Source organism: Dendropsophus ebraccatus, chromosome 8, assembly GCF_027789765.1.
Source record: "Dendropsophus ebraccatus isolate aDenEbr1 chromosome 8, aDenEbr1.pat, whole genome shotgun sequence".
NCBI lineage: Eukaryota > Metazoa > Chordata > Amphibia > Anura > Hylidae > Dendropsophus > Dendropsophus ebraccatus.
Genome location: NC_091461.1, coordinates 12,863,398 through 12,885,641, shown reverse-complemented (window position 1 = coordinate 12,885,641; position 22,244 = coordinate 12,863,398). Strand labels below are relative to the sequence as shown.

The 22,244-nt window shown below is 44.1% G+C and overlaps 1 protein-coding gene across 2 annotated transcripts in view; it reads left to right on the top strand.

Annotated features, from left to right (window-relative positions):
• SORCS3 (sortilin related VPS10 domain containing receptor 3) overlaps positions 1-22,244 on the top strand; it is a 420,882-nt gene that overhangs the window by 147,631 nt on the left and 251,007 nt on the right. For both annotated transcript variants that reach the window (XM_069979813.1, XM_069979814.1), the window contains exon 3: positions 20,012-20,111. In XM_069979813.1, coding sequence (XP_069835914.1) covers positions 20,012-20,111 — 100 coding nt within the window. The remainder of the gene's footprint in view (positions 1-20,011; positions 20,112-22,244) is intronic.

Sequence of the window (22,244 nt, the reverse complement as noted above, 5' to 3'; positions counted from 1 at the left end):
CCTCTGCATACTGGATCGCTCCAAGGCGCACCACACGTCATTGGGGTTCTACATTATCTAAATTCTGTCCCTTATTCCTATTTCAGGGGTCACGTTGATCCAGGGATTATTCTGATCGCCATTATGGAGTCGGGAAGGAATTTTTCCCCTGTGATGAGGCTACTGTCGTCTGCCTCACGAGGGGTTTTTGCCTTCCTCTGGATCAACACAGGTTGAATTTGATGGACACCTGTCATTTCCAACCTTATAAACTAATAATTGGCCTAATACCCCCAAATAAATTAGAATTGTCCCTTTTCCCCAGCTAAATAGGTATGGCCGCCATTCCCATTAGAGGAGGCCATGATGCAATTACAAAGCCTCTGTGCGGCCAGGACAGTAGAAACCCCCCACAAGTGACCCCATTCTGGAAACTACACCCCATAAGGAATCTAACAAGGGGGGCAGTGGGGATATGGCCTCCTGGTGACGGCCACATTTGGGACGTGAAAATGAAAAAAATGGTATTTTTTATTTTCACGGCACATGTCCTACACATGTGCCCATCACTAGTGGGGTCCATATGCTCACTGCACCCCTTGTTAGATTCCTTATGGGGTGTAGTTTCCATAATGGGGTCACTTGTCGGGGGTTTCTACTGTTCTGGCAGCACAGGAGCTTTGTAATTGCGACATGGCCTCCATCCCCCATTCCAGCCTCTAAATGGCGCTCTGTCCTTTTGGTGACTTGCCCTGTGCCCATATGGCAAATTATGTCCACATGTGGGGTATTTTCGTACTCAGGGGAAACTACCCTACACGTTTTGTGTTCATTTTCTTTTTTAACCCCTTGTGGAAATGGAAAAAAATCAAGGCTAGACCAACATTTAGTGTAATTTTTTTAAAATTTTTACTCTAAATCATTGATCTTGTCTTGATTTTTTCATTTTCACAAGGGGTTAAAAGATAAAAAAAAACACAATGTGTAGAGCAATTTCCCCTGAGTACGGAAATACCCCACATGTGGACATAAAGCGCCATGCGGGTGCAGGGTAAGCCTCCAAAGGGAAGGTGCGCCATTTGGTTTTTGAAGGCTGGATTTGGATGGAATGGATTTCGAGGGGCCATGTTGCATTCAAAAGGCCCCTGTGTTGCCAAGACAGTTAAACCCCCCACAAGTGACCCTATTATGGAAACTACACCCCTCAAGGAATGTAACAAGGGGTGTAGTCAGCATATGGACCCCACTGGTGACGGGCACAAATGTGGAACAATGTGGCGTGAAAATGAAATATTAAATTTTTTACACTATAATGTTGGTCTAGCCTTGAATTTATCATTTTCACAAGGGGTTAAAAGAGAAAAAAACACACAAAATGTGTAGAGCAATTTCCCCCGAGTCCGTAAATACCCCACATGTGGACATAAAGCGCCATGTGGGTGCAGGGCAAGCCTCCGAAGGGAAGGAGCGCCATTTGGATTTTAGAGGTTGGATTTGGCTAGAATGGATGATGAACGCCATGTCGCATTTACAGAGCCCTTGTGCTGCCAAAACACTGTAAACCCCCCACAAGTGACCCCATTCTGGAAACTACACCCCTCAAGGAATCTAACAAGGGGTGCAGTGAGGATATGTACCCCTGGATGACGGGCACATTTGTGCCATGAAAGTGAAAAAATGAAAATTTTCACTTTCACGTCACATTTTTCCACATTTGTGCCCGTCACCAGTGGGGTCCATATGCTCACTGCACCCCTTGTTAGATTCCTTGAGGGGTGTAGTTTCCAGAATGGGGTCACTTGTGGGGGGTTTCCAGTGTCTTGGCAGCACGAGGGCTCTGTAAATGCGACATGGCCCTTGAAATCCATTCCAGTGAAATCCAGCTTCCAAAAGCCAATTGGCGCTCCTTCCCTTTGGAGGCTCGTCCTGCGCCCGCTTGGCACTTTATGTCCACATGTGGGGTATTTCCGTACTCGGGAGAAACTGTGCTACATGTTTTGTGTTTTTTTTTTTCCTTTTATCCCTTTGTGAAAATGAAAAATTGAAGGCTAGAACAACATTTTAGTGTAAAAAATACTTTAGTCTTTTTTCAAGCCATATTGTTTGGAAAATCTGTGAAGCACCTGTGGGGTCCAGATGCTCACCGCACCCCTTGTTACATTCCTTGAGGGGTGTAGTTTTCTAAATGGTGTCCCTTTAGGGGTGTTTTTTAGGTTTTGGCACCCCAGAGCCTCTGCCAACCTGAAGTGGTACAGTCAAAAATGACCAAAAATAACGGAGCCATTGAAATTCACTAGGCGCTCCCTTATATCTGAGGCTTGTGGTTGCGTCAAATAGCGCAATAGGGCCACATATGGGGTATTTCTATAAACTGCAGAAATGGGGCAATCAATATTGGGGTGCATTTCTCTGGTAATAGGTTTATAATTATGAAAAATATTGGATTACAATAAAATCTCTGCACAGAAAATTAAAATTTTCAAATTTCTTACACACTTAGCTTTTATTTCTGTGACTCCCCTAAAGGGTTAAAAAACTTTCTGGATGTGCTTTTGCAGAGTTTAGGGGGTGCAGTTTCTGAAATGGGGTGCTTCGTGAGGCTTTCTAACACACAGTCCCCTCAAATACACTTTAAACCTGAACAGTTCCCTAAAAATATCTGATTTTGAAATTTTACTGAAAATTTGGAAATTTGCTGCTAATGTTTTAAGCTTCCTATTGTCTAAAAAAAATGAAATATAGTTTAATAAATGCCGCCAACATAAAGTAGACATGTTGCTAATGCTATTTAATATATAATTTATGTGGTATAACCATTTTCTGTATAAGCAGAAAAGTTTTAAAGTTGGAAAAATGCATTTTTTCACAATTTTTCACGCTATTTTGGGTTTTTTCATAAAGATTCGTTATAAGTATCGACTCCAATTTACAAGAAATGTGAAGTACAATATGTCACGAGAAAACAATCTCAGAATCAGCCGGATAGGTAAAAGCATCCCGAAGTTATTAATGAATAAAGTGACACTGGTCAAATTCATAAAATTTGCTCCGGTCCTTAAGGCCATTTCAGGCTCTGTCCTTAAGGGGTTAATCCAATAGATGTATATCACAAGGGCTTTTCGTGGCTGGGAACACTGGCCACAATACTATAATTCTGTGGCGCATGTGTAATCTTCCTTTCCCGCACTTATTTGGGGAGGGTAATACCAGGTAAGGGCCAGGGTGGTGGATGGGCCGCTAGCCTGCCAGTCAAGGGCCAGTGCCGTGTGCTTGCCCCCCAGGCTAAAATCTGCCAGCCAGCCCCTGATGATGGGACTGTGGATAAAACAGTATGATGGGACTGTGGATACAGCAGCATGATGGGACTGTGAATACAGCAGCATGATGGGACTGTGGATACTGCAGTATGATGGGACTGTGGATACAGCAGTATGGTGGGACTGTGGATACAGCAGTATGATGGGACTGTGGATACTGCAGCATGACGGGACTGTGGATACTGCAGTATGATGGGACTGTGGATACTGCAGTATGATGGGACTGTGGATACAGCAGTATGATGGGACTGTGGATACAGCAGCATGATGGGATTGTGGATACAGCAGTATGATGGGACTGTGGATACAGCAGTATGATGGGACTGTGGATACAGCAGTATGATGGGACTGTGGATACAGCAGTATGATGGGACTGTGGATACAGCGGCATGATGGGACTGTGGATACAGCGGTATGATGGGACTGTGGATACAGCGGCATGATGGGACTGTGGATACAGCGGTATGATGGGACTGTGGATACAGCGGTATGATGGGACTGTGGATACAGCGGCATGATGGGACTGTGGATACAGCAGTATGATGGGACTGTGGATACAGCAGTATGATGGGACTGTGGATACAGCAGTATGATGGGACTGTGGATACAGCAGTATGATGGGACTGTGGATACAGCAGTATGATGGGACTGTGGATACAGCGGCATGATGGGACTGTGGATACAGCAGTATGATGGGACTGTGGATACAGCAGCATGATGGGATTGTGGATACAGCAGTATGACGGGACTGTGGATACAGCAGCATGATGGGACTGTGGATACAGCAGTATGATGGGACTGTGGATACTGCAGTATGATGGGACTGTGGATACAGCAGTATGATGGGACTGTGGATACAGCAGTATGATGGGACTGTGGATACAGCAGTATGACGGGACTGTGGATACAGCAGCATGATGGGACTGTGGATACAGCAGTATGATGGGACTGTGGATACTGCAGCATGATGGCACTGTGGATACAGCAGCATGATAGGATTGTGGATACAGCAGTATGATGGGACTGTGGATACAGCAGCATGATGGGACTGTGTATACAGCAGCATGATGGGACTGTGGATACAGCAGCATGATGGGACTGTGGATACTGCAGCATGATGGGACTGTGGATACAACAGTATGATGCAGGGGCGTAACTAGAAATGGCTGGGCCCCATAGCAAACTTTTGATTGCCCCCCCCCCCCGACTGACCACTAAACGGTCAAGTGAAGTCATAACTACATAACTGCTAGCTCTGGTCAGGAGTGCTTGCAGTTAAAGGGACATTTGCAAAACCCAGGAGACCAGCAGGGCCACCCGGTGCTGCAAATGATGACGGCTCAGGGGGCCCAGTGTATTGCAGGAGCAGGCCATGGGGCCCCCTGATGCGGCGGGCCCCATAGCTGCCGCTATGGCTGCTATAGTGGTAGTTACGCCCCTGGTATGATGGGACTGGGGATACAACAGTATGATGGGACTGTGGATACAGCAGTATGATGGGACTGTGGATACAGCAGCATGATGGGACTGGGGATACAGCAGCATGATGGGACTGTGGATACAGCAGTATGATGGGACTGGGGATACAACAGTATGATGGGACTGTGAATACAGCAGTATGATGGGACTGTGGATACAACAGTATGATGGGACTGTGGATACAGCAGCATGATGGGACTGTGGATACAGCAGTATGATGGGACTGTGGATACTGCAGTATGATGGGACTGGATACAGCAGTATGATGGGACTGTGGATACAGCAGCATGATGGGACTGTGGATAAAACAGTATGATGGGACTGTGGATACAGCAGCATGATGGGACTGTGAATACAGCAGCATGATGGGACTGTGGATACTGCAGTATGATGGGACTGTGGATACAGCAGTATGGTGGGACTGTGGATACAGCAGTATGATGGGACTGTGGATACAGCAGTATGATGGGACTGTGGATACTGCAGCATGACGGGACTGTGGATACTGCAGTATGATGGGACTGTGGATACTGCAGTATGATGGGACTGTGGATACAGCAGTATGATGGGACTGTGGATACAGCAGCATGATGGGATTGTGGATACAGCAGTATGATGGGACTGTGGATACAGCAGTATGATGGGACTGTGGATACAGCAGTATGATGGGACTGTGGATACAGCAGTATGATGGGACTGTGGATACAGCGGCATGATGGGACTGTGGATACAGCGGTATGATGGGACTGTGGATACAGCGGCATGATGGGACTGTGGATACAGCGGTATGATGGGACTGTGGATACAGCGGTATGATGGGACTGTGGATACAGCGGTATGATGGGACTGTGGATACAGCAGTATGATGGGACTGTGGATACAGCAGTATGATGGGACTGTGGATACAGCAGTATGATGGGACTGTGGATACAGCAGCATGATGGGATTGTGGATACAGCAGTATGACGGGACTGTGGATACAGCAGCATGATGGGACTGTGGATACAGCAGTATGATGGGACTGTGGATACTGCAGTATGATGGGACTGTGGATACAGCAGTATGATGGGACTGTGGATACAGCAGTATGATGGGACTGTGGATACAGCAGTATGACGGGACTGTGGATACAGCAGCATGATGGGACTGTGGATACAGCAGTATGATGGGACTGTGGATACTGCAGTATGATGGGACTGTGGATACAGCGGTATGATGGGACTGTGGATACAGCAGCATGATGGGACTGTGGATACAGCAGTATGATGGGACTGTGGATACAGCAGTATGATGGGACTGTGGATACAGCAGTATGATGGGACTGTGGATACAGCAGTATGATGGGACTGTGGATACTGCAGTATGATGGGACTGTGGATACAGCAGCATGATGGGATTGTGGATACAGCAGTATGATGGGACTGTGGATACAGCAGTATGATGGGACTGTGGATACAGCAGTATGATGGGACTGTGGATACAGCGGCATGATGGGACTGTGGATACAGCAGTATGATGGGACTGTGGATACAGCAGTATGATGGGACTGTGGATACAGCGGCATGATGGGACTGTGGATACAGCGGTATGATGGGACTGTGGATACAGCAGTATGATGGGACTGTGGATACAGCAGTATGATGGGACTGTGGATACAGCAGTATGATGGGACTGTGGATACAGCAGTATGATGGGACTGTGGATACAGCAGCATGATAGGATTGTGGATACAGCAGTATGACGGGACTGTGGATACAGCAGCATGATGGGACTGTGGATACAGCAGTATGATGGGACTGTGGATACTGCAGTATGATGGGACTGTGGATACAGCAGTATGATGGGACTGTGGATACAGCAGTATGATGGGACTGTGGATACAGCAGTATGACGGGACTGTGGATACAGCAGCATGATGGGACTGTGGATACAGCAGTATGATGGGACTGTGGATACTGCAGTATGATGGGACTGTGGATACAGCAGTATGATGGGACTGTGGATACAGCAGTATGATGGGACTGTGGATACAGCAGTATGATGGGACTGTGGATACAGCGGCATGATGGGACTGTGGATACAGCAGTATGATGGGACTGTGGATACAGCAGTATGATGGGACTGTGGATACAGCAGTATGATGGGACTGTGGATACAGCAGTATGATGGGACTGTGGATACTGCAGTATGATGGGACTGTGGATACTGCAGTATGATGGGACTGTGGATACAGCAGTATGATGGGACTGTGGATACAGCAGTATGACGGGACTGTGGATACAGCAGCATGATGGGACTGTGGATACAGCAGTATGATGGGACTGTGGATACAGCAGTATGACGGGACTGTGGATACAGCAGTATGATGGGACTGTGGATACAGCAGTATGATGGGACTGTGGATACAGCAGTATGATGGGACTGTGGATACTGCAGAATGATGGGACTGTGGATACAGCAGCATGATGGGATTGTGGATACAGCAGTATGATGGGACTGTGGATACAGCAGTATGATGGGACTGTGGATACAGCAGTATGATGGGACTGTGGATACAGCAGTATGACGGGACTGTGGATACAGCAGCATGATGGGACTGTGGATACAGCAGTATGATGGGACTGTGGATACTGCAGTATGATGGGACTGTGGATACAGCAGTATGATGGGACTGTGGATACAGCGGTATGATGGGACTGTGGATACAGCGGCATGATGGGACTGTGGATACAGCGGTATGATGGGACTGTGGATACAGCAGTATGATGGGACTGTGGATACAGCAGTATGATGGGACTGTGGATACAGCAGTATGATGGGACTGTGGATACTGCAGAATGATGGGACTGTGGATACAGCAGCATGATGGGATTGTGGATACAGCAGTATGATGGGACTGTGGATACAGCAGTATGATGGGACTGTGGATACAGCAGTATGATGGGACTGTGGATACAGCGGCATGATGGGACTGTGGATACAGCAGTATGATGGGACTGTGGATACAGCAGTATGATGGGACTGTGGATACAGCAGTATGATGGGACTGTGGATACAACAGTATGATGGGACTGTGTATACAGCAGTATGATGGGACTGTGGATACAGCAGCATGATGGGACTGTGGATACAGCAGTATGATGGGACTGTGGATACAGCAGTATGACAGGAAGGTGGTCACTTGAGTTGTGCTTGCAGGTAGAGCTGTATACTATATGCAAGTGGATGCAGAACAAGGGGGCAGGACTATAGAGAAAAGGACTGGACTGTGGACCCAGCAGCAAAACTGGAACAATAGTACAGCAAGTAGATTGGAGCACAGACACAGTAGCACAGGAATAGGGATGGGTACAGGGATGAAACAAGTGCACAGCAACAGGACAGAAAAGTAGACACAGCAGCAGGACAGGAACATGGTCACTGGAGTTGTGCTTGTACATAGAGCTGTATACTATATCCAGGTGGGTTACTTACCAAACAATGATCAAGCCAGTAAAGGGTCTAATATTTACATACAGTGGTTAAATCCCTTTTATACAACTCACTGCAAAACAACCAAATATGTCTGCAGCTTGTGACCACAGGTAAAGAAACAGGAGCCCTGCCCTGCTATTCATAGACGTGAATGACAACCGTCCTCTTTACAGGGACTTTTGCGCCTTAGCCCCTGGAGGCCGCCATTATACGGCTGGCAGATGATTTCAGTCACTGGCTGCCTACATTAGCCCATCAATGGAGACGCCAGAATTGGTCTTGATGGGAAGAAATTCTCATACAGTGGAAACAGATTAGGTTTCTGAGACGTGAAAGTGAACTTGTTCTTGAAGAAAAAAGTGTATGAATTTATTAATTATCTCAGCGGCCGGAGAAACATTCTTACATACAATCCGATTATTGGGCTTGGGACCACGACAGCCACCTGGAAATCTACGCTGATGCAATGGTTTTCTATGTGAGATCCTGGGTTTTATGGTTAACCCATAGAGCTCTGTATTGCTGTATTACACTGAAGGTCTCTTTATTAGAGCCCAATGTCCTCTGGCTGTTGGATATTTCTTATATAGAGATTAAGCCCGTGACCCGGGAGAACTTCATAGAATCTAGTGATCTAATTATCTGTGTGAATCCACATTAGATAGGAAAATCCAGGGATTGTAAAGACTCGGATTGTGGCCTGGACATTAGGGCTAGACTAGCCAGGGTCGGGATCTCCGCAGAAGCTTTGGGCTGTTATGTCATTTTATGGAGTGGAGAGTATACGGAGAATGGTGTGATCATGGAAGAACAGCCAGAGAAAGGAGATCCTATGGATGGGACCGACTCATCAGCAAGAGGGGTCATCATTCTGATGACCAGGAAAAGCTCTGTCATGAAAATGCATACATTGCTGAACCCACAACTCACCACTCTATATCACGGACAGGCTATGACCACAAACAACCAACTCCAGGGCCATTGTGTCTAATGGAAACAGAAAAGTGAGACTGCCGGGGAAAAAAATGAAAAACGTTACTGAGCAGTGCAGAAAAATGGCCGGTCAGATGGATCCAAATCTCTGTGAAGAAATATGGCCGGTCAGATGGAGCCAGATCTTTGTGGAGAAACATGGCTGGTCAGATAGATCCAGATCTTTGTGGAAACATGGCTGGTCATATGGAGCCAGATCTCTATGGAGAAACATGGCTGGTCAAATGGAGCCAGATCTCTGTGGAGAAACATGGCCGGTCAGATGGAGCCAGATCTCTGTGGAGAAACATGGCTGGTCAAATGGAGCCAGATCTCTGTGGAGAAACATGGCCGGTCATATAGAGCCAGATCTCTGTGGAAAGATGGCCGATCAGATGGAGCCAGATCTCTATGGAGAAACATGGCCGGTCAGATGGAGTCAGATCTCTGTGGAAACATGGCCGATCAGATGGAGCCAGATCTCTGTGGAAACATGGCGATCAGATGGAGCCAGATCTCTATGGAAACATGGCCGATCAGATGGATCCAGATCTCTATGGAGAAACATGGCCGGTTAGATGGAGCCAGATCTCTATGGATAAACATGGCCGGTCAGATGGAGCCAGATCTCTGTGGAGAAACATGGCTGGTCAAATGGAGCCAGATCTCTGTGGAGAAACATGGCCGGTCAGATGGAGCCAGATCTCTGTGGAAACATGGCCGATCAGATGGAGCCAGATCTCTATGGAGAAACATGGCTGGTCAGATGGAGTCAGATCTCTGTGGAAACATGGCCGATCAGATGGAGCCAGATCTCTGTGGAAACATGGCCGATCAGATGGAGCCAGATCTCTGTGGAGAAACATGGCCGGTCAGATGGATCCAGATCTCTATGGAAACATGGCCGATCAGATGGATCCAGATCTCTATGGAGAAACATGGCCGGTCAGATAGAGCCAGATCTCTATGGAGAAACATGGCCGGTCAGATGGAGCCCGATCTCTGTGGAGAAACATGGCTGGTCAGATAAATTGAGATTTCTGTGGAGAAACATGGCCGCTCAGATGGATCCAGATCTCTATAGAGAAACATGGCCGATCAGATGGAGCCAGATCTCTATAGAGAAACATGGCTGGTCAGATGGATCCAGATCTCTGGGGAAAAATGGCCGGTCAGATGGATTCAGGTGTCTGTAGAGAAATATGGCTGGTCAGATGAATCCAGATCTCTATAGAGAGGCGTGGCTGGTCAGATGAATCCAGATCTCTATAGAGAGGCGTGGCTGTTCAGAAGGATCCAGATCTCTGTGGAGAAACATGGCCGGTCAGATAAATTGAGATCTTTGTGGAGAAACATGGCCGCTCAGATGGATCCAGATCTCTATAGAGAAACATGGCCGGTCAGATGAACCCAGAACTCTGTGGAGAAGCATAGCTGGTCAGATGGATCCAGATCCCTGTGGCACCATACTGTTGATTTGAGTCCTTACTCATGAGTGTATCTCTATGGTGCTGTCTATGTCAATAGAGCAGCAAATACCCCAATTAATTTTTACAATAAATACAATTCCATATGGTTCCTGTTCAATCATTTTTATTGAAAATGTTTAAGTAATATGAAGATTTTACAAACTCAGAAACTTGTGATAAAATATTCACTTTATGAGGTTAAACTAGTTTTCCTGGGATCATTTGAGGTATAACATAAAAATAAACCTGTCCCAATTTCCATATGGTTCCATAGACCCTTCATCTATGCTGATGGTAATTATTATTATCTTTTTTACATTGAAGATTTCACCTTTTTCTACAGGAAACTTCTCTTGTGCTGCACTCTACTATTCTCTCACTGCCTAAGAACACCCTACACTCATTCTAAATGTATTGTATAAATCGGCCACCATAATAATTTCTAATTTACAGCAGCTCTCATTTTACGAGAGCGATTTAAGAAATAAAAGCAGAACTATGATCGGTTGCCACGGGCAAGTAAAATTTTCACCTCAGTTTCCATCAATCTGGGTTATTGTGATTATTTCTGTAAATCATAGTTCTAGAGAGAGATAGAAAGGCCTGTTATCCAGAGTCCACAAGATTAGATGGAAGTGCCAATTTAATGGTGTATGGCCCCTTTAAATTTTAATTTGCATAACAGTCACTTGAAGCGCAATTTCAACATTTTTTTTTTTTTTACAAAACATTGAAAACCTTCCCCATTAGATCATTCTAGTTTTTCCCTGAAACGGAATGAAAGTTTGCAGCTGCAATGTATCAGAAAACGTGGTGACAGGAGAGATTGCACTTTCTGAAAGGTAATTAAGTCCAACTTATTTTGGGTATAATTTCCTTTTCAAGTACCTTTTCAGATCTGAGTGAAGTAGAAAATGTTATTATATGCTATTAGAGATATGCAAATATAAGTCACGGAAAATACTGGAGAGAGTTGGCAGCGACCCAAAAAATGGCGCGTATTCATTTAGAGAACAGAGGGATTTTCTTTGCTTTCTGGTAGAAAAAATAAGTCGAAGATTAATAAACACAGCAACATAATAGTATAATATACAAGAGTCATCTCCATCTCCATTCTGCTCAGATTGAAATTCTTTTACATAGGAGGCTGAATTATAGCAGTTATATTCTTGTATATAGGGGGCAGTATTATAGTAGTTATATTCCTGTATATAGGAGCAGTATTATAGTAGTTATATTCTTGTATATAGGAGCAGTATTATAGTAGTTATATTCTTGTATATAGGGAGCAGTATTATAGTAGTTATATTCCTGTATATAGTAGCAGTATTATAGTAGTTATATTCTTGTATATAGGGGGCTGTATTATGGTAGTTATATTCTTGTATATAGGGACAGTATTATAGTAGCTATATTCTTGTATATAGGGGCAGTATTATAGTAGTTAAATTCTTGTATATAGGGGGCTGTATTATGGTAGTTATATTCTTGTATATAGGAGCAGTATTATAGTAGTTATATTCTTGTATATAGGGGGCTGTATTATGGTAGTTATATTCTTGTATATAGGGACAGTATTATAGTAGCTATGGTGTATAAAATAGAAAGTAAGTCCAAGCACTCACCGGATGAAGGGATCTCTTTGTGCGTTTATTCAGACATCACAGGGAGGGAGCGGTGACCAGGATGCGGGAGCGTGTAGCAGACAACTGTTTCGCGCCTCAGCGCTTTGTCAAGTCTTACATCACTACCGGGGGAGGGTAGTTTAAATAGGTTACATCATGCATATGCAAATAATATTCAAAATAGGTAAAAACAAAAAATGTTAAATACAAGTACAAATTATCTCACAAGAAAACACTCCAATCATTCCTCTCATTGAGGCCATTGGGACCGGTCGCATCTAGAGTGGCAATCCATGTTGCCTCTCTCCTGAGGAGGTACTGATGTCTGTCTCCTCCCCTATCAGGTTGATCCACCTTCTCTAAGCCCAGAAAACGCAGGGAGCTCGTGTCACCTTTGTGGACAGAATTCACATGCTCTATAAGGCGGGGAACACCTTTCCCCGTCCTAACTGAATAGGCATGCTCTTTGTACCTGGTCCACATTGGGCGTTTAGTTTTGCCAATGTAGAAGCGGTGACACGAGCATACAAGCGCATAGACAGTGTAGGGGGTTCTACAGGTGATGAGGCTATCGATATAGCAGTCTACTCCATTCAGGTTAGTATAAGCAGTAGGAATAAGCTGCGGGCAGTACTTACAGCTACCACATCTTTTATTTCCTGTCGGAGGAGCTTTGCTGAACCACTCATCTGCCGCTTTTTTCTTTTTGCACGTATTCACATTGAGCTTATCACCAATGGTGCGGTTTTTGCGGTATGTGATGAGGGGTCCCTGAGCTGCAATCTCCTTCAGGTCATCGTCCTGTTCCAGGATGTGCCAATGTTTCCAGATGGCTTTAGTAATACACTGATTCAGCGGTGAATTTTGAAAAACAAAAGAAAACCTGTTTAACCCTTTCTGTTGTGTGGTCTTGGATCTCAGTAGGTCTGATCTGTTCAGCATATTGGCCCTGGTTCTAGCTTCACTAATAACCTGTTCTGGATATCCCCTTGCTAAGAGTCTTCTCTCCATGTCTGCAACCTGTACAGCAAATGATTGATCATTGCTATTGATACGTTTAAGTCTCACTAGCTGGCTGAATGGAATGGAGTCTTTAATGCGTGTGAGGTGAGAGCTAGAATAATGCAAGATGGAATTGCATGCGGTTTCTTTTCTAAACACTGAGGTGTGCAGTGTGTTATCCACTACGTCCACCTGGACGTCCAGAAACTCAAGGGATCGGTTCCCTATCTTATATGTGAAGACCATGTTCACACTATTCACTTCACTAAGGTAGGTGACAAAATCAATAAATTTACTTTCTTCTCCAACCCACACAACGAAGACATCATTCACGTAACGAAAATACGCCCTGATGCTTCCGATGTGTGGGTTGCGAGTGTTAAATACATAGTCATTTTCCAGCTTGGCCAAAAAGAGGTTTGCGTACGTGCAGGAGACCGGCGTGCCCATAGCAGTACCGATCTCCTGCCCGTACCATTGGTCCTCAAACATAAAGACATTGTTACGCAAAATAAAGTCCTTGTTTCGCTAAGTTTCTGTAGGCTTGAGATTGGTCTGTCCTAGAGGGATGCGGGTGTGCACAGGATGCAGTCATCAGAGAAGTGCACTGAGTCCAGCATGTTTATGAAGTCCCCGGAATCTTTTAAGTAGCCAAGTGTTTCGGCTAGGAGGGGTCTAAGAGACCAGTCCAGGTATTGGGACAGGAATTTGGTAGGGGACCCGATGGCGGACACGATTGGGCGCCCAGGTGGTTTGTCCAGATTTTTGTGGACTTTTGGTAAGAAATACCACCTGGGCGCTCGGGGTGTCGGGGGGAGTAACTTCTCAGCTGTTTTTTTGTCGATCGCTCCAGTACTGCTGTGCTTGAGCAAGAGGCTATATTATATTATAGTAGCTATATTCTTTATGTCCGGTCTATGTCTGTGTAACAGGCGCTGTTCATTAACGAATGAATAACTTCCCTTAGTATAGGGACAGCACCTAGTGGTTAATGCAGGCTGCAGCCATACATAGATAGCTTCCATGTAAGACAAGATGCTATAGTAACCAATGAGCGCTTCCATTTACTGCAAAGGTGTCCTGTGGTGGGTTTCATACACAGTATATTGCAGAAGTAGAGGATCAGTCTGTTTCTGTCACATAACACAATACTAACGTTTTATCCGGATTGTTCCTTTATCTGGATTGTTCAGGGAAGATCCCCAAGTTTCTCCAATAATCAACTTCATTATTCCAGCTGCGATTCCGACTGATCTGATGTTTTTATGTTTTATTTCAAGATGTCTGTTTGTTTTGCCGAAACAAGTTTCCCCCCTCTAAGTGATTGCAGAAGGAACAAATCTAAACAATGTTTATTATGTGCCGAGTGACTACAAACAGCTCCTGATTGTCTGCAATTTAACCTTCAGCAAATGCAATAAGACGGAGAGCGGAAATCTTTATAAAGCTCCCGACGCCGCTCCCGAGCAGGAGGAGAAACAAAACGCTCTTCAAATCCAGTTACCTTTAAAGGTGAAATGGAGTAAAACAATTCTGCAATTCATGCAGAATACTTTTATTACATCAAATCAACTTCTAGGTGAAGGTGGAAAATAATACTGGGAGTGATGTCGGAGCCAACGAATGTGCGTGGTAGGGCAGAGCCGGCTGTGATGGGCATGGCAACAGGATGGGGAGGCCTATAGCGCCACTACACTACTGGGATAGGCGGGCATCTTGCCCCCTAAACCACCTGCCTTCATTTTAGAGACAACTTACCAGTTCCTTGACCCCTAAGGTCACATGGGTTCTCAACAAAAAGAACAATATGTGCTGTCCAGCTCTGGGCTCATGCTCACTGGCATTGTGAACTGGCAAAGTAACCCCGTCATTTTTTTCCATAAATCAACTCATGTCACAAAGGTATAAAGATTTGTAAGTTACTTCTATTCAAAAATCTCCAGTCTTCCAGTACTTATTAGCTGCTGTATGTCCTGCAGGAAGTGGTGTATTCTTTCCAGTCTGACACAGTGCTCTCTGCTGCCCTCTCTGTCCATGTCAGGAACTGTCCAGAGCAGGAGAGGTTTTCTATGGGGATTTGCTGCTGCTCTGGACAGTTCCTGACATGGACAGAGGTGGCAGCAGAGAGCACTGTGTCAGACTAGAGAGAATACACCACTTCCTGCTGGACGTACAGCAGCTGATAAGTAGCGGAAAACTTGAGATTTTTAAATAAAAATAAGTTGCAAATCTATATAACTTTCTAGTTTCAGTCAATTTGAAACAAAATAAGTTTCGACTGTAAGAACCAGTTGTGCAATCTCGCTTTAAGGGATTGTAAGAGAGAAGAAAAAAAATATATACTTGTAACATAGAAAATACACTTTTAGGCCTCTCATTCTTGGGTATTGTCACATGTTCTCCTTTTACCCCATGCAAGTAGTTAGACTCCCTGGCAAAGACTCAGTATACCGAGCTGGGCAGTCACTAGATTATCCCATATTCACTGACTTTGTATAATTAATCTTGGTGACATCATCAGTCTCATCAGTTCCAGTCCATCTAGTGTCCATGGTGCTGCCACCTACTGTATATATTGGTGTATAGCAATGAGGGTAAAGCTCCTGTTTGTCATCTACAGGAAGGTAGGTGTTGGCAGAGGGAATTGGGGATCCAGGTGGTGCACCCTGGTTAGGTTTAGGGTTGGTTTAATTTCAAGAGCATTGGAGAATAGTATGTATGGAATGAAAAGGGAAGTGTGCACAACCCATTATAGTAAAGTCATGAACCCACCAAGAAACCTATGGAGGAAGTCTTTGGTCTGTGAGAAGGCCCAGGAAAGAGATTAGTAGCCGTACTGACAGAGGGAAGGAGCTAGTTAAATAGAAAATTCATAAAGATTTTTATTACTAGAAAGTACCGCCCCCCTTTAAAGGTGCCGCCCTAGGCACTGGCCCTCTAGCACCTTGTGGTTAATATGGTCCCAGTTATAACCAGGGATCCCATAGGATGTGACTATTAGAGGGGGCTGTGTGGCATTTAGGGTACCTGGAGGTTTCCAAGACAAAGACTGACAGTATATATACCCTGGGGGAGATTTATCAAACATGGTGTAAAGTGAGACTGGCTCAGTTGCCCCTAGCAACCAATCAGATTCCACCTTACATTTATCACAGACTCTTTGGAAAATGAAAGGTGGAATCTGATTGGTTGCTAGGGGCAACTGAGCCAGTCTAACTTTACACCATGTTTAATAAATCTCCCCCCCTGTGATTACACCTCACTATAGACCAGGCTTAGAGTCCACACCAAAGAGAGGGACACTATAAAGTACAGAGGTACCGGGAGTAAGAGGGCCACATGTGGGTGAAAGAGAGAGACTGTCACTCATAAAGAGACTGTTTCTTAGAATTAGAAGGTGGCACAAATCTCATCTCCTGGAGGATGTGTGGTAAGAATGGGCAGTCATTCACTTTAAGGGGCCGTAGCTGTCAGTGCTGGCAGTCAGTAGAAGTATGAATGCAGCTCTGGGTATGAATGAAGAAGAGAACATGGGTAAACTCCATAGGAGGGTATAGCACATTTACCTCCATCCTTGAGCGGGTGGGGGTGGGGGGGGACCTCCTCCTCATCCAGCACTTTCTATTGTACTGCTGAGCCCCCAGCCCCTATCCCCATTGTTTCTGCCACTTTTTTTTTTTTTTTTTCCGGAATCCTTTCTGGTTTCTTCTTTGTCATCAGACGTTGGCTCAAAATGAGCTCATTCTTCCCTTTCTTTTTCAGACCGTATTTTTCTTTTTTATTATTTTAGCTGACGGGTGACATATTTACATGATTTCTTCTTCCTGGAAATAAAGAATTCTATGAATATTTCATTCGCTCGCTCATTCCTCGCCGCACTTTTCGCTTCAGACGCTCGCCTCAGACGCGTTTCATTGGCTTGCAAATATGGGAACGCATTTAACTAATAGGTACATGATGGGAATTGTAATTTTCCTGCGCCGTACACGGTAAATAAGCCTTGCTGAGGGTATTACAAGTGTAAGTCTGCAGTAAATACGGCTCACGGCGTCTTCTCCTTATCCCGGACGTTTCGCTATTTGACTTAATCTTAAGCCTTGAGATAAAATGCGACCAAAGGCGGCAGATATTCCCCCGTTTCCCTTCCTATGAGTCACATGGCTCGCCATTCCCAGCGCTCAGCTTTACCCGTATGTTTTCCAGCCGGCGTAATCTTAAGAAACACTCCGAGACGTGTAACAAACGCCTTTGATTAATAATTCCCAAGATGTCTTCCCGGAAGCCTAGGAAATCAGATAAGTGAAGACTAACAGAAGTATCGGTCCGTTCTCACTCTCTCCTTATCGCATGAAAGTCAGAGCGTGGTTTTCCTATTACCGTGTCAGTCGCCCCCCCAGGACTACATTGAACCTGCGGCTTAGATAGTCCTAACAGGAGATTTATTCCTTTAAATACAATCGCATCAGATAAGGAAACCTTAAGAAGAGCTTTCCTTTGTGAGGATAGAAGTGAATGGAGGGGCGGCCGGCCTTCTCCTCGTCTGGACTTTTCTCAACGACGCAAGAAACTTATTTAAAAAAAAATAAATGTAGAGATATAAAAATAGACGTTTAACGCCTTAGTAGGATAGATGGTTTGGACTTTTGGGATATCTGTGAGATTTATACAGTGGGGTTATGGGGTCAGCGCAAAGGGGCATCATCTGTGTCTGGTATTACAGATCAGACTATTGAAGTAAATGTGTCCCTATGCCAGGACTGCAGGAAATGAGCTGTGGTGCGGTCTTAGATTATTAGGTTTACTGGAGAACGACCCAGACATGTTAGTAATTAGTAATGCTGTGCTTGGTTTATTTGTTGAGAGGAAGGCTAATGGCATTCTGTGGCTGACAATTCCGCCGCGGAATTCTGCTAGTTTTGCTATGTGTGAACGGGGCCTAAAGGTGGGAAGGCACAAACTGAAACAGAAGGCGGGTGGGGGATACCTTTATAACCGAGAAACAATGGTGCCAGTTGAAACGACCAGTTCCTCAGTGTAGGCCACTAGAGCACTCGTATATACCAAATATGCCATAGATAGATAGATAGCACAGAAGAAAGCCGCACATCCAAAGGCAAAGGCGTGGGTGCTGGCAGAGAAAGTCCCTTGGCCGGGGATCCCAAACACAGTTCGCAAAAATCTGCAGCAGTCCAACATGTGGTGAAAAGATTTATTCCATCAAAACAGGTACATAAGATTAGCGACGTTTCGACTCTCTCTCAGAGTCATTCTCAAGCCTTGAGAATGACTCTGAGAGAGAGTCGAAACATCGCTAATCTAGATAGATAGATAGATAGATAGATAAAAGATAGATAGAAGATAGGTAGATAGAAGATAGATAGATAGATAATATATAGATAGATTAGATAGATAGATAGATAGATAGATAGATAGATAGATAGATAGATAGGAGATAGATAGATAATAGATAGGAGATAGATAGATAGATAGATAGATAGATAGATAGATAGATAGATAGATAGATAGATAGATAGATAGATAGATAGGAGATAGATAGATAATAGATAGGAGATAGATAGATAGATAGATAGATAGATAGATAGGAGATAGATAGATAGATAGATAGATAGATAGATAGATAGATAGATAGAAAGATAGGAGATAGATAGATATATAGATAGATAGATAGATAGATAGATAGAAGATAGATAGATAGATAATATATAGATAGATTAGATAGATAGATAGATAGATAGATAGATAGATAGATAGATTGATAGATAGATTGATAGATAGATAGGAGATAGATTGATAGATAGGAGATAGGGGCCATTTACACAGAAAGGTTATCTGACAGATTATCTGCCAAAGATTTGAAGCCAAAGCCAGAAACAGAGCTCAGGCCATAAAGGAAAGCCTGAGATTTCTCCTCTTTTCATATCCATTCCTGGCTTTGGCTTCAAATCTTTGGCAGATAATCTGTCAGATAATCTTTCTGTGTAAATGGACCCATAGATAGATAGATAATGGAAAGATAGATAAATAAATAGATAGATAGATAGATAGATAGATAGATAGGAGATAGATAGATAGATAGATAGATAGATAGATAGATAGATAGGAGATAGATAGATAGATAGGAGATAGATATATAGATAGATAGATAGATAGATAGATAGATAGATAGATAGATAGGAGATAGATAGATAGATAGATAGATAGATAGGAGATAGATAGATAGGAGATAGATAGCTAGATAGATAGATAGATAGATAGGAGATAGATAGATAGATAGATAGATAGATAGGAGATAGATAGATAGATAGATAGATAGATAGATAGATAGATAGATAATGGAAAGATAGCTAAATAGAAATGAGAGGGGTAGGAGAGAGAGAGAGAAGGTTTTATACAATGTGACTCTCTAGACCCCCGCTTCCATATAAATAAATATTATAAAGGAGATTTATGGCGTTATCTACAATGTAAGCTGCACTGTGATTGGTTGCTATGGATGATTTACCAGACCCTGTGCGGAGGGGCAGTCACCTATAGCAACCAGTTAGGTTCCAGCTTTCATGGTTTAGATCCCTTTCTGCAAATGACAGCTGGAATCTGATTGTCCGATTGCCCCCTCACACACTTTTTGTCTATTTTTTAGATTTTTATACAATAAAATATTTGTATTTTCCAGGTCAACGGATTATGGAACAACCTATGAAAAATTCAATGAAAAGGTGGGGCTGAAGACAGTGCTGAGCTACCTGTATGTGAGCCCCACCAACAAGAGGAAGGTAATGGCCTATATCACATATATACTGCTGTGGTGATCAGGGATTACATGCAATGCTAGTCTAAAAGTATATATATATATATATATATATATATATATATATATATATATATATATATATATAGTTTAGGCTGTGTGCACATATGGCATTTTTGTTGCTCTTTTTATGCATTTGTACTGTGATATTCATACTATTTAGCATTAATTTTAGTAAAACAGCGCCATTTTACCATGACAAATATTGCCCAACAACACAGCTTTAAAAAAACGAAAACCAGAACAAGAACAATTTACATCACTTACAACAATTACAGCACAACTAATATAATAATGGCGCTTTTTTTCCCATTCTGTTTGCTGCAGCTATGGTGAGCGCAATACCTTATCCAGACTTGTGCTGCTTGGGGGCGACCTTCTCCGCCGGCGGTGCTGGCCGGGTTCTGGTGTGGTGTTTTTGGGTCTGGTCCTGTGGCATGGGGGTCGCAGGGCCGTCCCATGGCCCCCGTTCCCTGGCTGTGCACGCCTGCGGGGTTGGTGGCCACTGACTGGCACGGTGTGGACTTAGTGTAGGGACCCATGTGTATCAGATACCGGCACGAGGTACATGGGGCAGTATGGCTTGATCAATTCATACACAAAATTCTGATGTGTTTTTTATTTAGCCAAGCGGCACTAGTATCAGCCATAGGTGTGATGTGCAGCACTCTGTTTCTTCCCTGAGCCACATTTTGTTTCTCTCTTTTCTCCGTGTTTTGCACTCCTCCTGGTGAGACCCACATGACCGCAATTAGCAGGAGACACCTGAGTGCACATGGTTTTAATCCCTCCTGTTTTTTTTCCCATTCTGTTTGCTGCAGCTATGGTGAGCGCAATACCTTATCCAGACTTGTGCTGCTTGGGGGCGACCTTCTCCGCCGGCGGTGCTGGCCGGGTTCTGGTGTGGTGTTTTTGGGTCTGGTCCTGTGGCATGGGGGTCGCAGGGCCGTCCCATGGCCCCCGTTCCCTGGCTGTGCACGCCTGCGGGGTTGGTGGCCACTGACTGGCACGGTGTGGACTTAGTGTAGGGACCCATGTGTATCAGATACCGGCACGAGGTACATGGGGCAGTATGGCTTGATCAATTCATACACAAAATTCTGATGTGTTTTTTATTTAGCCTAGCGGCACTAGTATCAGCCATAGGTGTGATGTGCAGCACTCTGTTTCTTCCCTGAGCCGTAATATAATAATGGTTTATCTATATTAAATAAAAATACATAGTACTTTCACTGAAAGCTGCCGACTCCGGATTATACACCCCCCCCCCCGTGCAGCGCTCCTGAGGAATTCTATCGAATTCTTTGACCATGTTTCTTCCTTGGCGTCTACCACTAAGCCTCCCGCCCTTGGTCAGGTGATCACTGTGTGATGTTAGTGCTGGGTGGGGTAACAGATGAGGTGTTTCAGCTTGCCTGGCAACAGAAGAGATAGAGATCATGTGACCTCTGTCTCAGAAGGGAGGGGGAGGATAGAGTAGCCGAGACAGAGTGGAGCAGGCAGTGAGGGTAGGAGTCAGGATGTGCTGCACCATAGAAACCGATTACACACAAGCTTAGATTATCAATGGGGATTGAAAAGAGTTAAATCTTTCTTAACTGGAGTTCCCCTTTAAGTAGTGGCAAGTCAGGGTCCAGCCCACAAGTATTGGCCCAATGCTAGCTGCTGCCACTAGTGCTGGTGATGCAATAACAGGAGGCTTCCCTTTGCTCTTAGGGGGGATTCTCTTCAGGGATCGAATAATTCTGAGACTGTAGTCGTCAATATGTCACACACCTTGTTATATTAGTCATTTAAATTGTTCTTGAATTTTTGCAAAATAAGTAAAATAAATGTTTGTAAATTTGCAAAAAAACAACAACCAACAACTAAATTTACAGGAGGATTAAATAATATTGATAGGTGGTATCTGTATATGATATACAGTAGTATCCAGAGCCTGGGAGCAGCCATCATAATGCTGCTTGTTCAGGTGCTTCCTATTGTGTAATATTTCATTGTTTTCTTTCAAATAAGCTGGTGTAAAACAAGTTAGATTTGTAATTTACTTTTATTTTAAAATCCCCAGTCTTCCAGTATGTATTAGCTGCTGTATGTG